Consider the following 11471-nt stretch of genomic DNA (forward strand, 5'->3'; position numbering starts at 1 on the left):
TTTTAAATTGAAAGTGACAAAGCGATATTGTATCACGACAGTGTCACTTCTCTGCCAAAGCAGCATAATATCTGAGCATATACAACCTATATTGAAATTAACCCCAATATGTCTTCTACATCGGTTATGAAGTACATAAACTGCAAATAATAAATTTGCATTTCTAGCAGTTGCAGGCAAAAACGATATAAAACACCACGTTTCTCTCACCAGTTTATAGAACAGTCATAAAATTTTGGGGATCTCTATTTCCCCCCCACCATAACATAGGTACAATTTCAATTATTCTGCCTATTACATTTTGCAAGATAAGAGACAGTATAGGAAGACCCGGCATAGGGATGCCAGCCTCCAGGTGGGACAGGGGATCCCCTGTAATTACAGACTACAGAGATCAGTTCCAGACGACAGAGATCAGTTCCCCTGGAGAAAATGGATGCTTTGGAGGGCAGACTCCATGGCATTGTACCCCACAGAGGACACTGGCCTCCCCAGGCTCCTTCCCCAACTATTCAGGAGTTTCCCAACCTGGATCTGGCAACCCTGCCCCCCTCATCCCCCACAGGTGACGGGGGGACCTAGCAACCCTAACCCGACATGAGATGGATTGACTCAGTAAAGGAAGTCATGGCCCTCAGTTTTCAAGACCTGACATTTTGGAAGTCATTCATTCATAGGGTAAGTGACTAGACGGCAATTCACACACATTGTGGTTTTATAGGCAATTAAAATAAAGCTGAATTAATCTAAAAATTAGACACTGTAGCATCTAGACCACTGCTTAGCTAGTTATCTTGAAATATACAGAGTCAATCAGCAAAAGTAAAGTATTTTATTTCTGGCTTGTATGGTTAGAGATGAAGTAGACATACAGGAAGGATTCAATTCAATACAGATTTTATTTCTGGCATGGATTTTACTTTTAATTGCCTATAAAACAACTGTCTCTTATCTGTCTGAAATTTGGGAGGCAAGATTCCTTTGAGGTCATACATACAAATTAGACGGAAAACAAAATGGCGCTATTAATATTTCTCACTGAAATCAATGGAAGCAAACATTACAGCAATAACAAAAACAGAATTACCAACAAAACAATGTTTATGCAAACAAAATGGGGGGGGGAACTATCCACATCCCTAATAATAGAAGCTTTTTGCGCATGGGACATGGATGGGCAGCTGATTAGGAATAAATTCAGGGTACTGGATAGAGCAGCTGACCCTGGATCATACTCTTTAGAAAAAAATTATTTTCCTCTGCAAGGATACATTTATTAACAATGCAAATTTCTGTTATTAGCAGTGAGACTCACTGAAAACAGATTGAAAAGTTGGTTTACGTAGTTAATTTGAAAGCCAAAATATGGGAAAATTCCCAGGAGAAGACACAAGGATTTATGGCACCCAGCTGGTCAGAAGTCCTTGCTCCTGAAGGTACCCACTACAGATTATGCTCCACCCCCACAGAACGAGCTCACGGAAGGGTCTGTGTTAAAACAAGTAGGGGTGCAGACAGGAAGCTGTAATACCCCCCTAAACACTGTCTTCTAAACAAAGAATATTTGCCAAAATAATACACCAGTCTGTTTATACAGAAATAAATTCAGATAAAAGTAACAAAATTTAGACAAACTAGATTTTATCTGAAGAGGTGAGCAGTGACTCACAATAGGTCATTCCCTGCCCCATATGTTGTTAGTCTTTAAGGTGCGACTGGACTCTTGCTCTTTTCTACTGCTACAGACAGACTAACACAGTTACCCATCTAGATTTTAATATAAATAGCATTCATTTTTGTATCCTTTATTACATAGCCATTAATTTACACTTTTGTAAAGGGTGTTAATGCTGAAGGAAGGAGGTGCCCCTGCCTATAACAGGAAGAGAACCTAAGGCAAAATAGGCTGCCAAAGAGGCAGAATTTCTTTAAATACTTGAGCCTATTACATTCAGTATGGTATGGGCACAGTTGGTTATCTTCAGAATGCAGTGCATGCAGAACTGCAAAAGAACTGCAAAAGATGCCTGAATGCATTTGGGACCAAAGGACAGAGCAGTCAGATTCTCTCTTCTGATGGAGCATTTGGGAAAAACAGAAGTTGGCAAAGGTAAGGAACTATGCAAAAGTTCATCTTGTTTCTTGTATCATAAAGCCTTTGATGACAATTTCAAAGCAATTCAGCAATATAAAAAAGCGCCCCTGGCTTGTGCCTCCCTACGGTATCTTACTGAAATGCAGTTAAGTTTAGCATAAGTAGCCTACTTGAACAAGTTGACTGACATGATCTAATAATGTTGAATGCAGTATCTTGCATTATAAAGTTCAAATAATACCACTATAAACGGCTGTAAAAAAGAGAAATCCTTACAAACATGCAACTCTTTAAACACTGGGTTGGCTCCTATCAGCTTTTCCACCGGCACAAGAAGTGTGGTCTAATCTGATACTGATCCTATGTCCCATGATTCCAAGCAAAACCTTTTCAGGGGACAAAAGTAGCCCTTCCTTCCCCTTGTATAAATGGAAAAACTGGAAGAATCCAACTCAATAAATACAAATGTCTTTCAGTCATGTTCTGGCTTCGCATTTAATACGTATTACCACATGGATTAACTGAAGTTTGACAACCCATGTTGCGGCTCTTCACTGGAACACGGAATAGAGTCCCATCCAAACACATGCAAAGCTTGTAGCGCTCCCAGTCGCCGTTATTAAACTGTTCTCCATAAGAATAACTTGGCAGTCGTATCTCATCTCACACATTGGCCAACTAGTTATTTTGGAGGTCCAACGACAAGGTATAGAGGCCAAGGCCTTCCTGGCGCTGGTATTCAGAGGTTTACTGCCTGTGGACATGGAGGTTCCTTTTAGTCACCACGGCTCGTGTGCAAAACCCCCCCAGTATTTTTGGGGTTCGGGTATATTGAACCTGAAAAATATCGGTATTTCCCTATATTCCTGAAACCCAATAGCGGTACGGTATTCAGATTTGGTAAATATTTGGGATTTCCATTTTTGGGGGCTCCATTGTACCCTATGGGGACCATTACAGTCAATGGTCCCCATACAGTATAATGGACAATCGATCTGGGGATATCTGGGTGGGGTTTTTTTGAGGCAGAGACACCACATTTGCAGCATAGCTGCTGGTGCCTCTCTTCAAAACACCCCCCAAGTTTCAAAAAGATTGGACCGGGGGGGTCCAATTCTATGGGCCCCCAAAGAAGGTGCCCCATTCTCCACTGTTTTCAATGAAGAAAAAAGTTGTTTAAAGGGCTCATGATCCCTTTAAATGCCTTTTCCAAGCTGCGACTCTGTGAGTGAACTAGTCCACTCTCTCTACCCCTTGCATCGTTTTATACACCTGTATCATATCCTCCCATCAGTCCCTGCTGCCTCCTTGCTCAGTTTGCTCATATTTGTTCCAACGACTAGGAATGTGAAGGCCTTGGGGGGAAAAGAAAACAGTTATCTGGAAGACTTTCAATTTTTCTAATGGAAAATGGGGGAGCACTGACAAAAAACAAAAACAAAAAAACAACCTCCTATGAAATTGTCTCCTGCATTATTGTGTGCTGGAACCCCAGCCTAACTTATGGCAAAACATCATCTAGTTTTGACCTGTAGTGTGACTGCATGAGACTGTTTCTGTCCAAGTACATTATTTTGCTTATTACAACATTTGTTGTGTTTTTAAATTCTTTTTTTTTTAAACCTCTCACATTGCAAAAACTAACATACACATGAAAAGACAGCAAGGGGTGCAGCAGTTTTCCGCTCTCTATCAAGTACTGGATACATTCACACTTTAACTTGTAGAAAACAAAGGCACGTATCATTTTAAATTCCATGAATCTGTCAGCTCAATGTTAATATGCTGAGTTATAAAGTATGCATATTATGTTATTAGAGCAGTGAAATAAATAAGTTTGATAAGAAAACAAGAATGGCATATATTTCAGTTCCCCTCCAAAATGTCTGTTTAAAAAGATTCCAGAGACATTATTTTCCATGGCTTCAAAATTTCCGGGGAGGTTACATCTTTAGCCACAGCAACCTACAGTAAGGTTACGGATGCTCCCTCTTCCCTGTAAGCCTTTCTGTGTGGCGGCTGATTGCACTGCTCTCCTGTACTATAGATCGGAGGGGTTACATCTTTAGCCGCAGCAACCTACAGTAAGGTTACAGATGCTCTCTCTTCCCTGCAAGCCTTTCTGTGTGGCAGCTGATTGCACTGCTCTCCTGTACTATAGATTGCACTGCTCTCCTGTACTCTTTGCCACAGCAGCACTGACTCCTCCTGCAGTAGTGGGTTACGCTGGCTCCCAACACAAGAGGAGAAAGTAACACCAGTGCTAGAACCTATCCTCAGTGGCACGGTTTAGGATCAAGTTCCTGAAGGGGGGGGGAAATGCATCTATCAAGTCACTTATGTTATAATTTAAAATAATTTAGCTCAGGAGTCCCCAACATGGTGCGCCAGGGGGTGCCATGGTGTCTGCCAATACCTTTCCTGGTGTCCACCAAGTATTTTTAGAAAGAGGGTGGGGGGGCCAGGTGGACTCTTGGCCAGTAGGGCTTCTGATTACCCACTGGAGATCTGATTGGCTAGGCAGACATCCAATGTTCCCTCTAAGGTGTGGAGTCTTGTGAGCAAAAATTCTACTTTGTGAGCGACTGGCATCGAAGTTGTGAGCCAGCGATTTGGCTCCTGCATAAATTAGTTTGGCTCTGGAGCCCTCCTTCCTGAACGAAGACCAAAAATGTGTGAGCCGGAGGCTAAAAAACTGTGAGCTGGCTCACACTAACTCGGCTTAGAGGGAACACTGCAGACAGCTGCCACTACAGGGTTGGTTTTATTCTGTTTCTGACTCCTTTTTCCCACTGTATTTTCGATATTTACTCCTCTTGTCCCCACATTTGGGCTTCCTTGGTGGTGGTGGCTGGCTCTGCCTCCTTCGGTGGCTGTTTTGGGGTCATGCCCACCACCCCGTGTCAGAATTCTAATGTAGCCCAACTTCAACAACGTTTCTACACACAGTATTGCAATGACACCCGCAGCAAGAAACAGGGTCTTTACTGAAACTGCTCCACAGATGTGAAAAAGACCTCCTTGTCTGGAGCGGTTCCTTTTTTCAGTCTTTCGAAGGAAATGTAAAATCCCTGCTCCAAAGAACTTTTTGGCCACCAATCTTTTTTCATGTTCTTGCTCTGCTGCTGGGGCGGCAGCGGCATTTTGCTCTGGTTACTGTTTAAACTTTAGCTACAGGCCTCAAGTTTTGGAGAGGCACGATATAAATGCTCTAAATAAAACTCATGTAGACCAACCGCAAGCCTCAAAAGAATTACTCACTGCCCTGAGTTCCAGGTTGCCTCCCATGTTAAACTCGATGGTTTTGCCCATAATAAAGACGCCTTCATTTCCACGGACGACTGCACGCTCATCAGTCTTTATATTTAGATCACTGGTAGCATTACTGGTAATCTGAGAAGAAAGACCACAATATGGTTACTAAACATAGTAGCAGCTTTCCAAAAAAAAACAAACCCCAAACCCACTGGTCAACAGCTGGACCAGAACAGAGTGCTATTGTTATATTTGTAACTGACAGAGGCTGCCATTCTAATCATGTTTACTAGAACACAAGGCTTGGTTCACACATGCAGGAGAACCCGGCAGTGGAATGCCCCACTTCCTTGCAGGAGAGGCAAGATAAACATGTCACAGATCTCATTCACGGGGATGAGTGAGGGGACCATCTGCTTAGGAAATGATGGTTCATCTATTGTATGCAAGCACATCTCAAGTTGCTATTCTGCTGCATGAAGAATATGTAGACAAACAGCAAGTGAACCATATGGTACCTGACAGAACCCAGCCATAATGTAAAGAGCGTAGCAAGTTCAAAACTATAGCAACACTATGGACACTGCAGAAGGAAGTAAACCATTCAATAAGGACATCCCATACCCTCTCTGTAGATGCTCTTTGGACATTCAATGTTTTCACTCCACTTGGCAGATGAAATTCATGAGTATTGTAGTCTGTGCTGAACAACGTGTTCTGTGTCCGTGGGTCAACAAATTCCATACCGATATCACTGGTAATTAAAGTTTTATCCGTTTCAACGCTGAGTTTTGTTTCCCCTTGCTGAAACACAATCTTCAGAAACAAGTTAGGTAAAAGGTGTTAAATACAATAAAGGCAATTTACTACTTTTAAGATAACTGAAGGCACTGCAGTTTCCTGCATGCACCTTTTGGATAATTAAAAAAAACCCTTACTGGCTGGTTCTCTCCAACAATCACCAAATCTTCGTTACGCCGGCCACCCACTGTGCTCTTATACAACGGATGTATAATTCCCATGTCAGAGTCTTGTTTAAATCGCAGTAAGCCACTCTCATGAAACTCCATGCTGTCGCAGCCACTGGGCCCGATACGAATCACAGCCCAGATGATGAGCGTGATCTAAAAAGGCAAAAGCCAAATGTCATTTCAGACTTCTGATAATGCCACTGCTTGAACTCGGTACCTTTAAGAAGAACTCTGTGTACCTAGAATGGAACCACAAAACTTGTAACCCACCAAGCTGACTTTAGCCTAGTAGCCAGGGCCAGCATCAGCGTCCTCTGATGTGGGGCAGCTGCTGGGGCCCACAACTTCCACTGCCTATGAGGGGGCAGGCACATGAATGGTGGGCACAGGCAGCAGATGCAGGAGTCATGATGTGAGGGAGTATAGAGGAAGGTGCGCTAGTAGTAGGCACATGAGTAGAGAAGAAGAGAAGAGATTGGATTTATACCCTGCCCTTCACTACCCAAAGGAGTCTCAGAGTGGCTTACAATCTCCTTTCCCTTCCCCTCCCCACAACAGACACCCTGTGAGGTAGGCGGGGCTGAGAGAGCTCTTGACAGAAACTGCTCTTTTTCAAGAACAGCTCTTATCAGAACTATGGCTTGCCTAAGGTCATCCAGCAGGTGCAAGTGGAGCAGTTCTCACAGATTATAGTCTGCGCACTTAACCACTACACCAAACTAAATAGAGGGATGCATACAGTGAAGAAAAGGTAGATTTTAATTGTGAACTCACAATTACTTGTTATGAAATATCACAGAATTTATTAGCAGCTGAATGTCCCAATTACCTAACTGGCCTGAGATCTTGCAGTGTGTTTATTTCAAGAAGTGTTTAGCTCTATAAGTAAAAAATGGTTTACTGTCGCAAGGAGGCAGGCTTACAGTGGACAATGATCCCAAACTGGTAAGCATTATCATGTAGCTGATACTGCCCAAGCCAGTGGCTGACATGGTCAGAGGAAATAAGCTTGCACGGTGCTTAACAACAAAGAAGTGTGGTAGACTTTGAATAACCATGTGATTGTGATTATTATCCACTGGTGGTGGGTGGGGGAAAGTGCCATCAAGCCACAGCTGACATGGCGACCCCATGGGGTTTTCAAGGCAAGAGACGTTCAGAGGTGGTTTGCTGTTGCCTGCCTCCGCGTCACAGCCCTGGCGTTCCTTGGAGGTCTCCCTGCTTAGCTTCTGAGATCCAGATCAGGCTAGCCTGGCTATCCAGGTCAGGGTTACTAACCATAACCCATGTTTATACTGATTATATATTATCTTGCCTGAGTAGTGCAAAGCTCTAGGATAATCTTTTTACAGAATGTTTCAGACGACAGAACACTGGAGACTTACAGTGCCTTCTAAATGTACAGGCTGAGCAGGAAGCAAGCAAGCAAGCATGCACGCACATAAAGAGCATTGGTGGGCCCACCATATCATTAGTCCCAATGCAACAGCACTCGATTTTACCTCTGGAATATGCTTCCTTATAATATAGGCTCTATGCAGCAACATATTCCCTTTGTAGCCCATGTTCTCTTCCTTTGCAAATGGAGGTGCAACAGTGAACACACTATACAAATATTCAGTTCAACGGGGTCATATATACATAGAATGCAATGCAAGAGTTTGAATCCATGTCAAAGATAATGGCAGTTAGTGGGGCATGTCTATTTGAAGGAATGGATGAACTGTAATAACAATGCCAATGGGGGGGGGAGCAAGGGAATGCGTAGCTGCTTGGAGCCTAAATTATAAACTATCATATTCAGACTACACTCTTTACATGACATGCAATTTAAGGAGATGGGTTTAAAATTACTATGTCTATGTTTTTTTTGGAACACAAGTGATGTTTTAACCTTTCTTTTAAACCAAACTCTCCCCCCCCCAATGTTAGAACAATATACGCAGAACAAAAATTTGGCTTTGATTCCCGCTTCCATTTGATTAGGCCCTATTTAAATGAACGGACTCCACCATTGCAAATATATTTGTACTCTCTAGTCAATAACCAGTAATTGAACAATACCAATAGTAGCAAAATGCCTCAGCCTATCATACTCACAATCAAATTGATAACAGCCAAAATAAAGAGGAGGAGGATCACACAAATAGCCAAGTTGCCTTTTCGGCCCCGTAAGCCAGTTTTGTGCAGCCGATCTTCATCAATGGGAATATATCCAGCCTTGAAGTTGCTATTATGTTCTTTGTTAACACACCTCCGCTCCACGGCCTTCTCGCGCATGGACTTCTTCACAGGGCCATTAGAGCTTTGCTAAAATGTCAGCCAAATAATAAGTCCAATATTAAGTGCATAATAAAATAATGACATTCATAGTTAACTATTCAAAGCCCAACAAGTAGGGAAAAAATCTGTAAGCCTTGGGATGTGTGTTATTAGTACCTACAGAAATTAAAAAATTGGAGGTAGCCAGGTTGTTCCATAGCAAAATCCAAACACAGAAACCATGTGAAGAATCCAAAGGAAACTTGGAAACCAGGAAAACCTTGGATTCCTAACTCACTATGGGTGCTAATATCTCAACCACGACACCCCTCACATACACGTTAACACGTTCCACTACCTCATTTCATCCTGCATTCAGTTTGATGTTTAAATCTGTTGCTGTAGATTGGGAGTGCCTTACACCTACTTTGGGTGAAGGGATTTCTCGTTTGATTTGGAACTTGCTTTATATGGGTCTGTCTTTGTTACACCCTCCCTTCTGCTGGGCACTGAACCAGGCCTAATGGATGTATACTTTTGTGCGCCTCTGAGGGCTTAAGTTCAGACTCTCCAACACTCATGCTGAAATAATTTTTAAAAAAATCTTTTAAGGCACTACTGGACTTTTGTATAACTCATGTTCCTGATTTTAAAACACACTGGACATTGCTAAGTCTCTATTTTTCAAAATTAAATATTTCACTATGCGTTTCAATGTATTTCAAAAGCTGCAGCAACCCAGTTCTTGGCTGTTTTTGGATGCTCTGAACTGAATGTGCTTTAGGAAACAGGAGGCATGCCTGAAGTCAAGAATAGATGTAGGTACCTCCGTGAAATAAAACCCTTACACAACTCATCTTTGCACAGCTCTACAAAGGCGCTCTATTAGGCCACCCATCTTCTCAAAATCCCTTTTGTTGTTGTTCAGTCGCACAGTCGAGTCCGACTCTTCGCGACCCCGTGGACCAGATCACGCCAGGCCTTCCTGTCTTCCGCTGTCCTCTGAAGTTTGCTCAATTTCATGTTCGTTGCATCTATGACACTGTCTAACCATCTCATCCTTTGCTGTCCCCGTCTTCTTTGACCTTCAATCTTTCCGAGCATCAGGGTCTTCTCCAGGGAGTGCTCCCTTCTCATTTGGTGGCCAAAGTATTTGAGCTTCAGTTTCATTATCTGGCCTTCCAGGGAACAGTCAGGGTTAATTTCTTTTAGGATTGACTGATTTGATCTTCTTGCAGTCAAGAGTCTTCTCCAGCACCATAGTTCAAAAGAATCTATTCTTTGGCACTCTCGCAGCCATACATGACTACTGGGAATACCATTGCTTTGACCATGCGGACTTTTATTGGCAAAATCCCTACATAAGGTCTAACAGACAAAATTCGCATGGCCACTACCCCTTTCCAAGCATATGACAGTATGTGGGTGGGGTAGGGTTGCCAGGTCCCCCCTGGCTACCAGCAGGGGATAACGGGTAGGGTTGCCAGATCCAGGTTGGGAACCTCCTGGAGATTTGGGGGTGGAGCCTGGGGAGGGCAGGGACTCCAGTGGGGTGCAATGCCAGAGAGTCCACCCTCCAAAGCTTCCATTTTCTCCAGGGGGACTGATCTCTGTAGTCTGGAGATGAGCCCTAATTCCAGGGGATCCCCAGGTCCCTCCTGGAGGCTGGCATCCCTGGGGGAAGGCAGGCCCCTTTCTCTAGCCAGAGCTAGGACCGGGCGGCCCACGTGCGGATCGGGCCCCCAGGGGCGGGAAGCCACATTTACAACTTTATGCGTGCCTCTGTCCAGGCCGCTATTTTCGCTCCGGCGCCAGGGTTAGCAGTCTGTGTTCCCTCTAAGCTGTGGAGTCTTGTGAGCAAAAATCCTACTTTGTGAGCAGCTGGCATCGCTGGGGGGGGGGGCAGGCCCCTTTCTCGAGCCAGAGCTAGGACCAGGAGGGCCACGTACGGATCGGGCCCCCTAGGGGTGGGAAGCCACATTTACAACTTTATGCGTGCCTCTGTCCAGGCCGCTATTTTCGCTCCGGCGCCAGGGTTAGCAGTCTGTGTTCCCTCTAAGCTGTGGAGTCTTGTGAGCAAAAATCCTACTTTGTGAGCAGCTGGCATCGAAGTTGTGTGAGCAAACGATGTGGCTGCTGCATCAATCAGTTTGCTCTGGAGCCAGCCTTCCTGAGCGGAGACAAAAATGTGTGAGCCAGAGGCTAAAAAACTGTGAGCTGGCTCACACTCACTCAGCTTAGAGGGAACACTGGAGCAAGCAGTCACAGGCTGCCCTGAGATCCAAGCCTGTCCCAGCAGACGCGCTGGGCACCGGAGCTTATTGAAGGGGGGGGCGCTTATCTAAAGGAAACCGCGTAGCTAGCGGCGGAACACCCCACCCGTCGTCCGAAAAGGGTGGGCCACCACCAGCTCCAGCTGTGTGTTGTGGTGTGGGGCCCGCCCGCCACCCCTGAGCTGCTGGCTGCCTGAGGGCGGCGCCCCCCTAGAAACGGCGCTGCCCAACGGTCTTGCGAGGCGGCCGTTAAGCCGGGGCGGCCTCGCCTTCCTTTCCCCTCCCTGGAGCATTCGGGAACGCGAACGAAGCGCCCGCCGCCGCCCAGGCCCCGCCGGGAGACCGAGGGCCGGCGCTGGTACCGACCTGTTCTGAGGCGGTCGCCGCGGCTGCAGCCGTCGCCGCCATCTTCGCCTCCTCCCCGGCCTTCCCCAGAAGGGGGAGCGAGCGTCGGCGCCGCTCCTTTCGCCCAAGCCGGCCTGGGAGAGAGCGGGATCCTCCTCTGCGACGCCCCTCGCTCGGGACGATTCCTTAAAGGGCGAGAGAGGAGGCGGCCGCAGAGCCGCGCTTCTGGGGCGGGGGGGGGGGGGGAGCTTTCCCTGTTGCGGGGGGGGA

General features: G+C 45.3%; 1 protein-coding gene across 1 annotated transcript; it reads right to left on the reverse strand.

The window, feature by feature from the left end:
- Positions 1 to 638: 638 nt before the first annotated feature.
- On the reverse strand, positions 639 to 11381 carry SGCB (sarcoglycan beta). The gene is made up of 7 exons (XM_015407707.1): positions 11223 to 11381; positions 8422 to 8631; positions 6289 to 6474; positions 5975 to 6166; positions 5357 to 5488; positions 4262 to 4303; positions 639 to 2752 (listed from the first exon to the last, which is right to left on the reverse strand). Exons 1-7 carry the CDS (start codon positions 11262 to 11264, stop codon positions 2591 to 2593), a joined length of 966 nt encoding a protein of 321 aa, XP_015263193.1. The 5' UTR covers positions 11265 to 11381; the 3' UTR covers positions 639 to 2590.
- Positions 11382 to 11471: the final 90 nt, after the last annotated feature.

Source organism: Gekko japonicus, unplaced genomic scaffold (assembly GCF_001447785.1).
Source record: "Gekko japonicus isolate JY-2015 unplaced genomic scaffold, Gekko_japonicus_V1.1 scaffold1786, whole genome shotgun sequence".
NCBI lineage: Eukaryota > Metazoa > Chordata > Lepidosauria > Squamata > Gekkonidae > Gekko > Gekko japonicus.